The sequence below is a fragment of the Rhinopithecus bieti genome, unplaced genomic scaffold (assembly GCF_001698545.2).
Source record: "Rhinopithecus bieti isolate Rb0 unplaced genomic scaffold, ASM169854v2 scaffold_19018, whole genome shotgun sequence".
NCBI lineage: Eukaryota > Metazoa > Chordata > Mammalia > Primates > Cercopithecidae > Rhinopithecus > Rhinopithecus bieti.
This window is the reverse complement of record NW_016809658.1, coordinates 1878107-1895422: the sequence shown is the minus strand read 5'-3', so window position 1 is coordinate 1895422 and position 17316 is coordinate 1878107. Positions and strand designations below refer to the sequence as shown.

Genomic DNA, 17316 nt, shown 5'->3' with positions numbered 1-17316 from the left:
CCCCGCCACCACACACACACACACACACACACACACACACACACACACACACACAAAATCCCTACAAGTTCTAGCCAATAGCTGGCTGGCTCCAAGCAATAAAATACCCAGTCTCAAAATTTGGACAGCTCCTTAAAGTTCCTTATGAAGGCATTTTGATTTGCACAAATATGTCACGACATGTTTTAAGATGACCCCTTTTTAGCAAGAAATCTATAGTAAATTGCCTTCCTCCTTAATTGAGGTTAGCCACAATTAAGTCTTCCCTTGCCTGGCACAGTGGGTGGTGCCAGCTACCAAGGAGGAGCCCATAAGCCCAGGAACTGGGAAACCAGCCTAGGCAAGCAACACAGCGAGACCTTGTCCCAGAAAGAGAGGAAAGAAAGGAAAGAAAGGAAAGAATGGGAAGAAAGGGAAGAAAGGAAGGAAGGAGGGGAAAAAAAAAGACTTCACTCACGGACGTCTTTAAAGAACAATTCACAAGCACAATAAGAAAATATAAAAATATAATAACTGTGACACAGTAAAAAGACTCAGCAGAAGTTTCCCTTGTAACTCGCGTGGCCAAAGCAGATATCAAATAAAAGATGAAATAAACAGGAAATCCACAGAACGTGAACAATGAGGAACCATTCAGAATGGCCAAACCCCCGTCTGGCTGTTTTCGCGCCAGGACTCAGGCCTGGTAATGGAAGAGGTTAAAATCCAGTGACTTGTGTTTCAGCTTGGGTTACGTGGCAGAAACCAACTGGAAGAGGTGGCGTGAGAGCTCTGTTTCTTCTAGAAGAGTTTTGCGTCTTAAACGCCCATACTGCAGACAGCTGCCAGGCGGGCAACCCAGCCCCATCCTGGTAGCCCCAGGACACACGCCCAGGAGCGCCCCAGTGCGCGCGGTGGCGCGGCCCAGGCGCGCCGGGTTTGCTGGCACCGCGAGCCCCCTTTCTGTCGCGGTGGGGCTGCGTTACAGCCCTAATGAGCGCGTGCGAAGGCTCCCCTCATTCATCCATCCTCCGGTCAATCCTTTGTCTCAGAGCCGGGCCTTGCTGCACACCATGGCGTACTTTACCGCACGAGCCCGTGAGGACCCCTGGAAGAAGGGATCTTCCGCAGGAGGGGATGCGGCGGCAGGACCGCCCTGGGCCCCTCACCGCGCGCGGCCCCCTGGCGGGAGAGGCCGGCGAGCTCTGGAGAGGAGCGCGGGCGGCGCGGAGGCGAAAGCACCACCTGGGAGGGAGAAACCCTCCCCTCCCACAGTCCTCAGGTGGAGGAACGCCGCTGCGTTCCAAGTTCTCCCGGGCCCTCTGGCCCCAAGGACTCAGTCCCGGCCGCGGGAGAGGGCCCGGCAGGTGCCAACGAGCCCGGGCGGGCCTTCAGCCCGCACTTCCCCGCGGTCGCCCGGAGCCGGCCTCCGTTAGCCGGGTAAGGAGGCGGCTATTGGCGCCAGGATTGCCCGGCGCCGCCCGCGCCCCCGCAGCCTCGGGTGGAGCCTCCTGCCCGGCCGCCCCCCGCGGCACCCCAGACCCGGGTGGGGACCAGAGGCTCCCGGCGGCGGCTCCCGGGCTGTGATTGGCCAGCGCCGCAGAGGGCGGGACGGCGGGCGTGAAGTGGGCGGGCTGGGGCCACGGCCTCTCACGCTCCGGCTCCCGCTCCCCCTCCCTCCTCCTTCCCCGTCTGCGTCCTCGCTTGCGGCTCCCTCTTGCATCATCTCCAGCCCGCCGCTGCTCCGGGGAGGCTGGGCGCGGCGCGATCCTCTCCGTCCGCGGCTCCAACCCACACTCCGCGCTTCTCCTCGCCTTTCTCGCACCTGTTCCTGCGCCAGGCCGGGAGACCCCCGGGGCGGCTTCCCAAAACCTGCGAAGCACAGCTGGCTGACCTCACCATCGCCGACTTACCATTCATTGGGAGCCCCGTCTTTTGCCAGAGCCCACGTCCCCTGCCACCTCTAGCTCGGAGCGGCGTGCAGCGCCATGGAGAAGAGCAACGAGACCAACGGCTACCTTGACAGCGCCCAGGCGGGGCCTGCGGCCGGGCCCGGAGCTCCGGGGACAGCGGCTGGACGCGCGCGGCGTTGCGCGGGCTTCCTGCGGCGCCAAGCGCTGGTGCTGCTCACCGTGTCTGGGGTGCTGGCGGGCGCGGGCCTGGGCGCGGCGTTGCGCGGGCTCAGCCTGAGCCGCACGCAGGTCACCTACCTGGCCTTCCCTGGCGAGATGCTGCTCCGCATGCTGCGCATGATCATCCTGCCGCTAGTGGTCTGCAGCCTGGTGTCGGGCGCCGCCTCCCTCGATGCCAGCTCCCTCGGGCGTCTGGGCGGCATCGCTGTCGCCTACTTTGGCCTCACCACGCTGAGTGCCTCGGGGCTCGCCGTGGCCTTGGCGTTCATCATCAAGCCGGGATCCGGTGCGCAGACCCTTCAGTCCAGCGACTTGGGGCTGGAGGACTCGGGGCCTCCTCCTGTCCCCAAAGAGACGGTGGACTCTTTCCTCGACCTGGCCAGGTAACACTCTCCACCTCGCCCAGGGCCCAGTGGGAGACGCCAGCTCTCGGATGCCCTCCAGTTCATACACACATATGCACTTAGGAGTGTATACTCCTAAGAGTTCATTCTTAGTTGGCTGCTGGTGGCGTTTAACGTTTTAAAAATATCAAAATGACGTCTGGAGTCTTTGCGTGCTGACCACACCTTTGCAAACAGCTGGGGCGCACCGCACAATCGAAAGAGCAGGGCCGCATCTTTGAGCAAGAACCAGTCCCCACCGTTAGGTGGCCGTGTGTTAGGGAAGAGCCCCACCTGTTCTTTACTCATACTCTCGCGCTGCTCTCCCCGGTAAAAATGTTCCGACCACGCCCCAGTGGCTTCCCCTCATTTTCTCCCACATGGTGCCTAAAAGCTTCTGGGAGCATTGGTTAAGTTTTGCCTGTTGGGTCATCTGGCTTGCAATCTATGGCCTTCTCTGTTACAGTCCTTGGCTGCAAAGGAAGCTGACAATTTTCTGCAGTTACCAATGGACCCACAGATAGCAGGACTGAGGTTAGTTGAGTGAGGTGTATTGCGCAGAAATATGCCTCTCCTGAGGGCTTGGGGCTTGGGACAGGTTGCTGTCCACCGCAGTAAAGACCACTGCAGAGTGTTGTGTTTCAAAGGCCTTTCTTTGTGCCAAAGTGTGAGTTCTAGAGGGGAGGGAGAGAAGCATCTTCACTTAGCTTTGCCTGCTTTTTGTAATTCTTAGAAGTTGCATTTCGTCCTTTGAGATGATGTAGTATCCTTTCTGTGACTTATCCAAAACCTTGGTCTCTCCTGGTTTCTCCATTAGCCCAAAGTTCACAAATGGGAAAACTGCAGCCTGGAGGCATTTACTGATCTAACCAGGTTCAGTTGAGTGAGGAGTCCAGCTGGCTCCCTCTCCAGGTTTCTGATGATTTTGGATTCTGAGCCTTGGAGTTATTAATATATTTTGTCTTGAGTTATTGAGGCAAAGCTCCTCATTGCTGAGGTTGTGAAAAACAGCAAACCCTGGGCAAAGTGACTTGCCTTTCCACTGTTTCCATTTCTCCTTCTGGAAAATGTGATGGCTGTCTGCACTTAAGAGAGAGATTGTTCATTTAAATCAACAACAAAAATCTAGGACATCTGTATTTAAAAAAAAAAAAAGAAAAGAAAAGAAAGAAAACAAAAAAACACTCTCATGAGGGAGACCAAAAGTTCTTGACAAAAGGGCAGATAGTGGTGGCCTATTAGGACTTTAAGTGGATCACAGCTTTTTTTTTTTTTTTTTTTTTTTTTTTTTTAGAGTCTGGATCTTGCTCTGTTGCCCAGACTGGAGTGCAGTGTTGGGATCCTAGCTCACTGCATCCCCGAACTCCTAGGCTTCAGCGATCCTCCTGCCGCAGTCTCCAGAGTAGCTGAGATTACAGGTGCACACCACCACACCCAGCTAGTTTAGAGATGGGGTTTCACTATGCTGCCCAGGCTGGTCTAGATCACACCCTTTGTTCTGTGACTGGCAGCTTGATATTGGAGTCCAGACACTTTTAAGTTTGGGAACTAACTTTTAGGTGAGTGCTGAAAGGAAGTCTCCTGAGGTTGAGAGCACCTTTAGCTTATTACCTGCAGGATGTCAGTCAGCTCTCTCAGGGAGGGAAGGCAATTCTGGGGTTGAAGGATTATTCTTTGCAGGGATCTGTGACCCAGGGAGGGAGATTGGATGTTCAGCTCTGCCCTGCTAGTGATCCCGCACCGGGAGCCTCAATAGGATCTTTTATCTCCAGAAGAGGGGGCGGTGGTGGTAGGGGGGTACCTCATTATCTCCAGCTCCAGAAGGGACTTCTTGTTTCCTGATCATCGTTTTCTAGTTTTAGACCCAAGCCCCTTCAGCTCCTGCTTCTGACATGAATGGTGTACCCAGCATCATAGCTTAGTAGTGTGGGTGCAACTTTCCAATGACTTGGGCCGCACCTGCTTGGAGGGCTAAGAGAGGCTTTGTTGTGGCTTGTTGGGGATAGGTAGTGTTTCACAATTCTTCCAACAGCCAACTGCATCTAATCCAGCAGCTCATGGATAAAGGTAGGACAGGTGGTATATCCTATTTTGTGACTGAGGAAACTGAGACAGAGATTAAGTGATTTGCTCAAGGTCATGGAGTAGCTTACAAAGAAGAGATTAGAAGGACTGTGGGTCTCCTACCCCACAGTGCAGGATTCTCTCTATTTCTCCTAATCCCTCTTCCTCCAAGTCAACATGCCTTAGTAATGTCACCTGCCTAGTCTAGTGCAGCTATCTCAGAAATGCTTTCTCTGGGTCCAGAGAGGAACCTGGTAGGCATATGACTGGGTCAAGACAAATGCCCCTTTCCTCCAGCCAGCATGGAGGCTGAGCTCCTCGGGTGAAGGAAAGTATGTGTGCACCTGCTGAGGTTTGGTCTTAGGCTGAGCAGCTTGTGAAAGGAAACTAAGTCCCAAGCCACCCGGAAACGCTTCCTGAGTCTGGAGAGTCTCTGACGTCAAATTTTAAAAATTGCTTCCTTCAAGGAAACCTCATGGATGTGGATTTCATGTGACTCTGGGCATCTTCTTTGGAAATGCAGTGCCCATTCCTTTCTTCCTAGGGGCACATGAATGAAATGAGACTCTGCCAGTAAACACCTCAGTTATCCAGCAGGCCCTCTCCAGGTAGCTGCTCAGAACTTAAACACCTGGAAGAGTGGGAAAGGCCTCTGATGAGTCAGCATAGCTGCTGCCAAGGCTTTGTGCTAAAGTCGATACCCTTTCCTGATGGTAAAGTGCCCCAAAATTCCCCAGGGTCTCCCTGTCATGATTTCTAATTTGGTTTCTAAAGCTGGAACTACAAGTCAGAAAGAGATGAAGCTAGTAGGTGTTCATTACATGTGTATATATTTTTTTTAATTCAGAATGTCATTGCTGAATGGTTTGATGTCCCAGCACACAATGGATTATAAATAACAATGTAGAATAGAGAATTGAGATGAGAAGGCTGGCACTAGAAGCACTGAGAAGGGATGGCCAATAGTAGCTGGCAGGTGGAAGAATCATAGTCTCTTCCTGAGCAGCCTGGAGTTCTGTGCCTGGGAATCCAGAACAGTATAGGACTTTCAGAACCATGTGTGACCTAAGTGGTTGACTTGTGGCTTTTCATCCAAAATGAAATGGTTGGGCACCAAAGAGACAGAAACAGGTTATCTGGAAACTAGTCATTGTGGAACTTCTTGGTCCCTAACAATGCTTACTGGTTGTGGGATATGTCCATAACTTTTCCATTCCTTGGTTTCCTCATCTTTATCATGGGAATCATGATGGTACCTACCTCGCAGGATTGTTCTGAGGGTTAGCTGGGTTGTGTCTAAGAGCTCTAAAGCTCTTCTGGGTTCTGAAGCTGTTAGAACAGTGCTGGCCCAATACACCTGTGCTCTTGTTATAACTAGAGTAATTGGGTTTTCCAGTTCATCTGAGCTAATGGGGATGGCCCTCTTTCCATAACCTGAAATAAAGGAGGCTAGATGGGAAGAAAAGAAATGTTTAGGGGAATTCAAGATGACTTGAAGCTAATGTAGTCTTTAGATATATTGGGAACCACATGGCATCTGAAGGAGAAGTGAACAGTAACTCACTATGTTTTAGACTACTAATTAATAGATTCACACTATGGAAAACTTGAAAAGTGGAGAAAAGTCAAAACTAAACACAGAGAAGAGCCTTCCGTTCTGAAATGGGACAGAAGTCCCCACAGATCCTCACTGACATTCCAGTTTCTTTTTCCCCTGCCTTACATGCTTATGATCTCCAGTTGACCTCTGCTGTAAATTGAAGGGATTGAGGCAACTGGTTTCTAACATTCCTTTGGGCTCTAAAGTTTGTAGTTTTCAAATGGAGAACCAGGGCGTAACTGCCAAGGAGGCAGGTAGGGACAGAGCCTAGGCCCAGGGCTGTGGTCTGTGCTGGCAGCCAGAAGAATGGCCAAGGGCCACCATCTTGCAGTAGGATAGTAGGCTGTGGCCATGTATATAGTAAATACAATTAGGATTTTATCTGTTGCCCAGTTTTCTAGGGTTTTTTTTTTCTCTGCTCGTGCTAATTTTCTTAATAGCAAACCATGCCCTGAGCCTTTCCCTTCTCAGAGGGAGGTGTGCTGGACTTACCTCCTTCTCAAGGACAGGTGTGAATAGGTATGGTGCTTCTCAAGAACACATTTCTTGAATAGGTGCAAAAAAAAAAAAACTATGGGAGGCTGAGATTTAATATTAGCCCCCTGTGCTTGCCTTGGCAGCACATATACTAAAAGTGGAACAATACAGAGAAGACAAGCATGGCCTCTGTGCAAGGATGACACACAATGCGATGTTCCAACGTGAAGCGTTCCATATTTTTTTAATTAAAAAAAATGGTAATATTAGCCAGCAAAGTTGAGGAGTGAGTTGTGAACAATTTCTTTTCATTATGACCTTGGCGGGTTGTTATAACTGTGCCCATGTCTCTCTCTTCTATAGGCAAGATGAAGACTTAGCACATCTAACAAGGATCCAAATTAATTGAGTATGTGAGAGTGGGGGGTGGGTATAGTGTGGATGCCATAATGTAAAATGTATTTCTTATGGTAGGTCAAAATTAAAAACGTGTGAAACCTCTAAGATACACTACTTAAATCTAGAGGCCCAAGTCAGTCCAAATTAGGAGATAATGAATGAACAAGCTTTTCCAGCGCTATCTAGTGACGAAAAGAAAATAATAGCAGCTTGTAATTTTTTTTAAAAAAGGGTTTTAACTCCTGACCATTTCTTTTACCACCCAGGAGGACACCTGAATAGTTTAGAGACAGAAAAAAGCATCAGTCTAGGGAGGTGGGTAGTGCTGAAGAGCAGACACTAAAGCCAACCACCTGGATTTGAAGCCCAGCTCTATGACGTACTTGCTGTACATGCACAAGTCATTTATCCTTTCTGTGCCTGAGTGTCCTTATCTGTAAAATGAGGCTAATGAGATCTACTATCTAGAATGGTTGTGAGGATTAAATGAGTTAATATATGAGTGCTTTGCTAATATTCTAGTATGTCCCAGCTTCTCAAGGACAGCTGAGGGCTATTTGATATTGAGCATGAGTGCTGCTCTTAATCTAATTTCCCCCAAAAGTTCCCCACTCCAGGGGTTCAGCCCTACCCTTTCCAGCTGGAATCTAAAACTGGATGGAGGCCTTAAAGAGAGGATAGATGCACACCCCCATCATCAGAGTGCAAGTCCACCAGTCCCAGCCCTTCCTCAGCTCAGCCTTGTAGGGGGTACCAAGATCTGAAGGGGCACATCCCTGTTAACTGGCTCTGTAACAATAAATACTAGGGATAATAAATATTCATCAGGTGTACATACTGTGCCGTATCCTGTTCTGAAGAGTCTTTGAAATTTTAATAGATTTGGTAAAGGAATTTTTGAACTTAAATAAAAGGAAATAATTCTGGAACAAAATATGCCCAAGCAAAAGTAAATTGTTTTACATTCTTTTCATATAGAACAGAGAAATGTATACCACCCTTGACAATAGGATCAGAAGAACAAACAGTATCAGATGTTACAGAAAGAATGTCTTTGAAGTTTTTCACTGTGTGAGTTGCATGGGTCTGCACAGCACCTCCCACAGTGGTTCTACATTGGCCAGTTCAACCTCATTTCATACTAGTTTTGTTTGTTTTAAGTAATGTATTCAAAGATAGCACTGGAAAAGCTTGTTCATTCATTATCTCCTAGTTTGGACTGACTTGGGCCTCTAGATTTAAGTAGTGTATCTTAGAGGTTTCACACATGTTTTTAATTTTGACCTACCATAAGAAATAACATTTTACATTATGGCATCCACACTATACCCTACCCCCCACTCTCACATACTCAAACCAAAACACAGGCTCCACCAAACAATATTTTAAGTGTGATACATGCTGATATTTTTGTCTAATGTATTTCATCGTTTATAAAATACTGGTTAAAGCCAATACATTGATTTAACGGTCTACTGATATTTGAGAAACTTTGGCCTAATACATATGTAATTCAAGTAGATCTCTCAGGATCAAACAACGGAAAAAGGAAATATTTGCAAACTTGAATAAGATGAGGAGCTCAGTACTTAGAAGCATCCTAAACCCAGTGAAAGTGGGTGATGTGCAGAGGTGAACACAGGATGACCATTTGGTCCTCCTGACTTCTGGACTCTGGGTTTCAGTACTGTACATCTGGGCTATCCAATACAATAGACACTAGCCACATGTGGCTACTTAAAATTACTTCAAGTGTAAATAAAACTTAAAAATCAGTTCCTTGGTAGCACTGGCCACATTTCAAGTGCTCTATAGCCGCAAGGCTGCCATATCGGACTGCACAAATGCAGACATTTCAGTTGGATGGTGCTGGCCTAGATGGAGCAGAAATGGGAGATGCTCAGTGACTGGGCATTGGTGTCTCTATGTGCTAAATGAGGGGATAGAACTGGATCACCTCTAAAATCCCTTCCAGCTCCATGTCTCTGATTTCAAAAGCCCATGAAGCTACTGTGTGAATGTGAGGAGTTGGGAAAAGTGCCTGAAGACAGAGCTCTGGGAAGAAAAATTGTTTGCCGGAGAGGCAACTGATCCTGGATTAGAAGAGAGCTCAAGAGTAAGAACCAGAGTTTACTGCAGCATCCGTGTCTGAAAGCCAAAGGAGAGAGGGAAAGTAGAGGACAGAGAAACATGTTGCTTTACTCTGGCAGCCTCGTCTCCTTACCCTTGGTGACAGCAGGAGGGCACTGCTCCTGCTCCTGGTCTGTGGCAAGCAGATGATGAAAGTGAAGGAAGATGCTTTCTATCATGCTTCAGCTCACTGCCACCAGGAGAGTCCTTCCCAGAGATTGTTATCTGAGAAATGAGCTGTATAATCTAAAAAAAAGTTCAGCCCACCCATTGAATATACATATTTTTTAGTTGGAAAATCTCTATCAGTTATTACCATATTTTTATGTAAGTTTTTAAACAATTTCAAGGTATGATTTATAAACAATAAATGCACCCACTTTAAATGTACAGTTCAATGAGTTTTAACAAATGGATAACTCATGTGACCACCACCACAATCAAGATACTGAACTTTTCCATCACCTATAACTCTTCTCAGCAATCCCCATTCTCCACCCCCGGCCTCGGGCAACTGACCTGCTTTTTATCACTATAAATGAGTTTGGCTGTTTCTAGAGTTTTATATCAACAGAATTATTCAGTATGTACTCTCCTTCGTCAGTCTTGTTTTGCTCAGCACAGAGTTGCTGAGATTATCCATGTTGTTGTGTATATCACTTGGATCCTTTTTATTGCCAAGTGGTATTTTGTTGTATGGATATTTCATAATCTGTGTATCCCTTCATCTGTTGATGGACATTTGGGTTTTTGACTATTATGAATAATGCCGTTATGCATACAGGTCCTTTTTGCAGGCATATATTTTTATATTTCTTGGGTAAATATCTAGCAGTGGGCCAGGCATGGTGGCTCGCACCTGTAATCCTAGCACTTTGGGAGGCCAAGTGGGCAGATCACTTCAGGTCAGGAGTTTGAGACCAGCCTGGTCAACATGGTGAAACCCTGTCTGCATTAAAAATACAAAAATTGGCCGGGTGCAGTGGCTCCCGCCTGTAATCCCAGCACTTTGGGAGGCCGAGGAAGGTGGATCACGAGATCAGGAGATCGAGACCATCCTGGCTAACACAGTGAAACCCCGTCTCTACTAAAAATACAAAAACAAAATTAGCCGGGCATGGTGGCGGGCGCCTGTAGTCCCAGCTACTCAGGAGGCTGAGGCAGGAGAATGGTGTGAACCCGGGAGGCAGAGCTTGCAGTGAGCTGAGATCACGCCACTGCACTCCAGCCTGGGAAACAGCGAGACTCCATCTCAGCAAAAAAAAAAAAAAAAAAAAAAAAAAAAAAAAAAAAAAAAAGATTAGCCAGGCATGGTGTACACACCTGTAGTCCCAACTGCTCGGGAGGCTGAGGCAGGAGAATCATTTGAACCCAGGAGGCAGAGGCTGCAGTGAGCTGAGATCTGCCACTGCACTCCAGCCTGGGCAACAGAGCAAGACTATGTCTCAAAACAAAACAAAAAAAAAACTAGGAACGGAATTGGTGAGTCCTATGATACGTGTATGTTTAACTTTATCAGAAACTGTTAAAACATCACATTCTTCTTAGGAACTTGATTTTTGGGGGCCAGAAGTTGCTCTTTTGCTTCTGGACCCCTCTGTTCCCATTGGATTTTGTAGACTAGATATTGTAGACAGTCTGAAAACAGGTGGGTGTGCTAGTGGCTGTTAAGTGTAGATGTTCTGGGTTAAGGACAGGGCCCGTTCTGGGCAAGATGGTACTGGGTTATTACTTGTAAGAAGAGATTGGGCAGGACAGATAGACGGATTAAACAAACAGTGTTGTGCTCTTTAGAAGAGAATGCATTTCAAGGCTGTGGGAAAGGCTGTGCTTGCACCAATTGAGGAAACAGCTAATCCCTGAATGATGTGAGGTATTTGCCGGGGAAATTGTTTCCCAGGAGGAAAGTGGAGGGCTTCTAACCCGACTCTTTTCTGAACTTCCCGGTCCTCATGGAGAGAGAACGTTAGAGCAGCTCTGTCTGTCAACAACTGAGGATTGTTGTGTGGTGGATACAGAACAGAGAGACGTTGGCACAGGGCCCCTTGCTGCTTCTGACTAGGGCAGCAAATGGAAATGAGATGCCAAACGTAGCCCCCAAGACTGAAATATGTAAGAAAGTTGCTTTGTAATGGAAATAATAACAAATGTAAGTTGTTATTCATCTATACTTTGAAAACTAGCCAATATAAGTTGCTAGTCCGTTTCTACTTTTTAAAAAGTAAATCTAGCTGTGATAAGAATCAAACTTCTGGTCACAGTTTTGCAACAATTTAATTCAGCTAAAGATTAATTTTTTTCTGCTTAAATGCAAGCATGTACTCTGGTATTCTCTAAATATGCTAAAAGCAATTCAGGTTCTGTGGACAAGTTTGGGAAATGCTGTGTTGCAGGCTGTATATGCTGGCCGTCCTGCGAGAGCACCCTAAGCGTTCTAATGCAGTAATTTTTGCATCTTATTAACTTTATTGGCTGGTATATCGCTGTATAACAAACTACTACACATTTAACAGCTTAAACAGCTTAAAATCTCACATATTTACTATTCTACAGTCTCTCTGGGGTCAGGAATCTTGGCACAGTTTAGTTGGGTCCTCTGCTTCAGAGTCTCTTACAAGGCTGCAATTAAAGTATTGGTCAGGGCTAGGTTCCTACCCGCAGGTCCACCTGGGGAGAGATTCACCTCTGTGGTCATGTTGTTGTTGGCAGAATTCAGTTCCTTGAAGTTTGGGCTGGGAGCCTCAGTTGGCTCTTGGCTGCAGACCACCTGCAGTTTCTAGTCTCGTGGGCCTTTCCAACATAGCAGCTTGCTTCATCAAAGCATGCAAGCAGAAGACAATAAGAAGAGTCAGCTAGCACAATGGAAGCCACAACCTTATGTAACCAAATCATGGATGGGATATCCCATCACCTTTGCTGCATTTGTTCATTAGAAGCAAGTCATAGGTCCACCCACACTAAAGGGATTACCCAAAGGTGTGAATACCAGGAGGCCATCTTAGACTCTGCCTGCCACAGCTGGGTTGCAGCCAGACCTGCCTACCTCTGAAACCCAATACACTGCAAATAGTTACCTGGAGATCCAGGTGAGCAACCCAGCTTCTTATAGAAGTAAGAATTAGTGGGTAAGTTTGACACAAATTGTTAAGAATGATCCAGAGTCTTTTGCTCTTCTAGACTTACTCTTCTTGCAGGAAGTGAGAATAAATGGACTGTCAGCTGGAATAGAATTTCTTGTATATCAAGACCAGCATCCTACACAGAGTCCTCAGTAAAACTATTTGCATGAACAGATTTTGGGCTCCATCAGGTCGATTGCCCTCCTTTTATAACAAATGTTTAGAATATCCTTAATGCTAAGATGAAATCCATAAATAAAATGTCCCTGCCCACATAATTTCAAAATATCAATATGATGTAACTGTAATATACAAAACAAAAGGAAAATAATTATAATAAAAACAATGTGTTTCAATATATACATGCTCTAAAATAAAGTGGTTGAATGCTTGCTCCTGAACACAGAATCACTGCTAATTAGATAATTATAAATGCAGACTGTTACTTGACACTGGGTGTGGAATTAGGGACTCAGGTTCTACAATTTGCCCTGGTGGTGTGATTTTCCAGGAAGACGAATAACATTTGGAAACATTCTGAACAAAACAAAAATCATCCCATAATTTGCAAGTTATTACATTTCTGGAAAATTCAGTGTATGTTCAAATTGTGAAAAAAGGAACCTTGTTTTGGAATTAGTTTAGTCTTCAGTAATTATAGATAAGGTTCTTATCTACAGGTATGTCATGAAGGACATGGGAAGGCCTTGAGACAATTCATTATACAGGACTCTACTGCACTGAACAGGACAAATGTGTGGGACCTGGCATTTCTCCTCACACACTCCCCCCAATTCAGGAATGCCTCAATTTTGTAACAACAAAAACACCCTTGGATTTCACTAGTGGGCAGCACCACTCAACACTGAAAACCACTGCAATGGTACCTAACCTCTAGGTGAGAGGAAAGCAATGCAGTTGTAGACTTGGTTGGACACAGTTAAGCTCAGATATCAAGGAGTACCATGAGAGAGACGAAAATGAAAATCAGTGGCTTCAAAAGTATCTACTGTGGCCCAGCACCGCAGGCACAGTTAGGGTGCTTAAATCAAGCAAAAGATGCAGTGTCAGCTGGGGGTGGAGAGAGAACACCGTGTTAGGGTTTTAGAAGTGGACATCTCAAAGCAGATACTTTGTACACTGAATTTTAAGAATACTGATGGGCCGGGCACAGTGGCTCAAGCCTGTAATCCCAGCACTTTGGGAGGCCGAGATGGGCGGATCACGAGGTCAGGAGATCAAGACCATCCTGGCTAACACGGTGAAACCCTGTCTCTACTAAAACTACAAAAAACTAGCCGGGCGAGGTGGCAGGCGCCTGTAGTCCCAGCTACTCGGGAGGCTGAGGCAGGAGAATGGCGTGAGGCCAGGAGGCGGAGCTTGCAGTGAGCTGAGATCCGGCCACTGCACTCCAGCCTGGGTGACAGAGCGAGACTCCGTCTCAAAAAAAAAAAAAAGAATACTGATGAAGCCAGGTACCATGGCTCATGCCTGTAGTCCCAACACTTTGGGGAGGATCACTTGAGCCCAAAAGTTCAAGTCTGTAGTGAGCTGCAATCACACCACTGCACTTCAGCCTGGGCAACAGGGACCTCATCTCTAAAAAGTTGTTTTAAAAGAATACTGACAGAATGCTTTCTTTTCCAACAGAAACCTGTTTCCCTCAAATCTTGTGGCTGCAGCTTTCCGTACGGTAAGGCTTGATATTTTGCTAAAAATATGAAACCTTGTTGGAAGAAATATATAAATTACTGCTATGGAGTTAGGTAAGGTAGAACAGGGAGAGACGGTGGTGTTAACAAAACTTGGTAAGATTGGCCTAAACTTTTATAAATGGGTACCTAGAGTTAAAACAACAACAACAACAAAATAAATAAAGACTGAACAAACAAAACTATCCAAAATGTCCCACTGGTTCCAAAATTTTTTTACATCACCTAAGAAGTACCCTCAAATCACATTTTGGGGATGTCTTAAATATTATAGACTTTAAAAAAAATACACTTTTATCTTTTTTTCTGATTATAAAGATAATATGTGCTCATTGCAAAAAAAATTAAAATACAAAGAAGTGTAAGAAAACAAAAATTATCCATAGATACTGTCTAGAGCTACCCATTCTTTTGGTATACCTCTTTCAGATGTGTATTTTCTATGAATGTATACACATACATTTTTAAAATAAGCATACAGTCCGGGTGCGGTGGCTCATGCGTGTAATCCCAGCACTTTGGGAGGTCAAGGCGGGCAGATCACTTGAGGTCAGGAGTTCGAGACCAGCCTGGCCAACACGGTGAAACACCATCTCCATGAAAGACACAAAAATCAGCCAGGTGTGGTGGCATGTGCCTGTAATCTCAGCCACCCAGGAAGCTGAGACAGGAGAATTGCTTGAACCTGGAAGGTGGAGGTTGCAGTGAGCTGAGATCACACCACTGTACTCCAGCCTGGGCAACAGCTAAACGATGCCATCTTGCCTCACGTCCCTGGCTTTCAAGAGTGGAGGCTCAAACCAGATTAGAAACAGAGTGAGACTCTATCTCTAAATAAATAAATAAATACATAAAAGCATACATAGTATATACACACACTACACGTGTCGCTTCATAGCCTGCTGTTTTTTTAAGGCAGTATATTGTGAATATTTTCTCATGTCAGTAACTACCTTTCCGCATGACGCCATGGCTGTAGAGTATTCCACTATAAGAGCATAACATAATTCTCCTCTACTAGTCCCCCACTGATGGATGTTCAGGTTGTTTCTGGTTTTCCCCTATTTTTTGGCAATGCTGCAAGTAACATTCCTGTGACAATTCTTTATACAGAGAAGGAATATAAAGGCCTAGATTATATGGTCTAATCTTACAAGCAAACACTTTTCTGTTTCTACTTAAACCTCTCATTTTTGTTTTGTTTTGTTTTGTTTTTTGATCTGCATATAAGCACAGGAGTGACTTGTATATATAATGTGAGGTAGGAAAAAAATATAGGTATATGGAACTTTTTTTTAGTACCTGTCACAGAGGAGGTGGGTGGGTTTGTTTGAACACCTCTGCCTTTCTGTAACACTGATAAAGCTGAGAGAAACCAGAGCCCAGCAAAGGCAAGCAGAAAGCAGGCCTTTGAGTCTATACTTCCTAATTGCCTCCTCCTGACAGTTCAGGGACCAGGTGCCCTTCAAAGGGGCCGGGAAGGACTATCCTAAGAGATTCCACTTGTTAGTACATACTGCCACAGGGAGACACCTATGTGCACCATGCAGAAGCATGTGAAATCAACCAGGGGACCAAAGCTAGAGAGATGCCTCACTTCTGTTAACTGAGTCCCCCTGAAGACTCAGCTAAACGATGCCATCTTGCCTCACGTCCCTGGCTTTCAAGAGTGGAGGCTCAAACCAGATTAGAAACAGACAGTAGAAGCAGTCATGCTCAAATAAGTTCTAGAACAAAGTGGGGCATAAATAAATGAATGAAAATAAAATGATACAATGAAAAATGAACTTTGGCATTATAGAGTTAATGCCAAGGTTATTCAAATAATATGACATATAAGGCTGAGGAAATATCGAACTATCAGCATAAAATTGTGCAGCCTTTCTTCTCCAAACCAGTGCCCAAAGAACATAAGGAAATTCTCCCTGTTTCCGTGGGACACTAAGCAACCCAGAGACGTCTTGAAGTATCTGCTGGCTTGGTCCTAATGTAGCTTTTGTACAGTTCTCAGAGGCTCTTGTCAGGCCAGTCAAGTGAGGAATGCCCAGGACACTCAGTGTGATTAGTGACAGAAGTAGCGAGAGCACAGCAGTGCCCTTGGTTCCTCTAGGTCGGTCTTCACCTGTGCACTAACAGTGGGTTTTTTTTTCCTCTTGATCACAGTATGCAACCGATTATAAAGTCGTGACCCACAACAGCAGCTCTGGAAATGTAACCCATGAAAAGGTAAAGCTTTTTATAAGGTCACTTGTAAAAATATGTCTAAAGCAAATCTTATTTCTTAATTGAAGGAGCATACAGGACATGTCTTTTTCCCAGCTGGGCCGAAAACTTTGGGGTTTGAATGGGCTATTTGGAGCGAACAGGTTAGGTTTGCTCCTTTGGTTATTTACCAACACGGCCAAATACCATGTTGCTCTCAAAGCACTGCAATCCTCAGAGGATCCGTAAAACATTTTGTTCATTGATTTATTCATTGTTTGTTTGTTTGAAACAGGGTCTGTTTGTTTATTCATTGTTTGTTTGTTTGAAACAGGGTCTCGCTCTGTTGCCCAGGCTGGAGTGCAGTGGTGTGATCATGGCTCACTGCACTGAACTCCTGGCCTCAACTCATTCTTCTGCCTCAGCCTCCCGAGTAGCTGGGACTACAGCTTGAACTCTCCTGGCTTCACATAATCCTCCCACCTTTGCCTCCCAAAGTGCTGGGATTGTAAGTGTGAGCCTGTGCCTGGCCCCAGAAAACATTTTATAAAACCTTTTCTACCATCTGGAAATGTAATTAATGAGTGATTTAAACTACCCCTACACCTATTACATTTTTAAAAAATCAACGTAAGGGAGAAATAAAAATAATTTCTAATAAAATGATCCTTATTTTACCATGTAAATATACAACTATACTAGAAGACATAATGAAGTTTTCAGATACTTGCATTAGAATAAATAAATTGAGATTTAAAAGCAGTGAGATAGAAGTCAACTCAATATTGTTGGCACATTTTTTGCTATTTTTCTGCACATTTTGAAATACATGCTAAATAAATATTTTTGTCTATGTATACAGAATTACCCCAAAAGCAACAGCTACAAGTGCAGACCAACATTATGTCTCATACTAGTGACTTGGATATTATTCTAAAATGGCAAATAACATTTGTTGAAGTTCAGAACAAAATAAAGTCTTCCTTCAGTTTACATCCACTTGATATTCTTGGAAAATCCAGTGAATACTAAAACTATGCAGAAAAAATATTTATGGGTAAAACAGAGTTAATTCTAGCTCAGTGTTTTTTTTTTTTTTTTTTTTTTTTTTTTTTTTTT

General features: G+C 45.4%; 1 protein-coding gene across 1 annotated transcript in view; it reads left to right on the top strand.

Moving 5' to 3' along the window:
* Positions 1-1186: 1186 nt before the first annotated feature.
* SLC1A4 (solute carrier family 1 member 4) overlaps positions 1187-17316 on the top strand; it is a 34881-nt gene continuing 18751 nt past the window's right edge. The window contains exons 1-3 of the mRNA XM_017890044.1: positions 1187-2494; positions 13934-13976; positions 16159-16221. Coding sequence (XP_017745533.1) covers positions 1968-2494; positions 13934-13976; positions 16159-16221 — 633 coding nt within the window. The 5' untranslated portion in view covers positions 1187-1967. The remainder of the gene's footprint in view (positions 2495-13933; positions 13977-16158; positions 16222-17316) is intronic.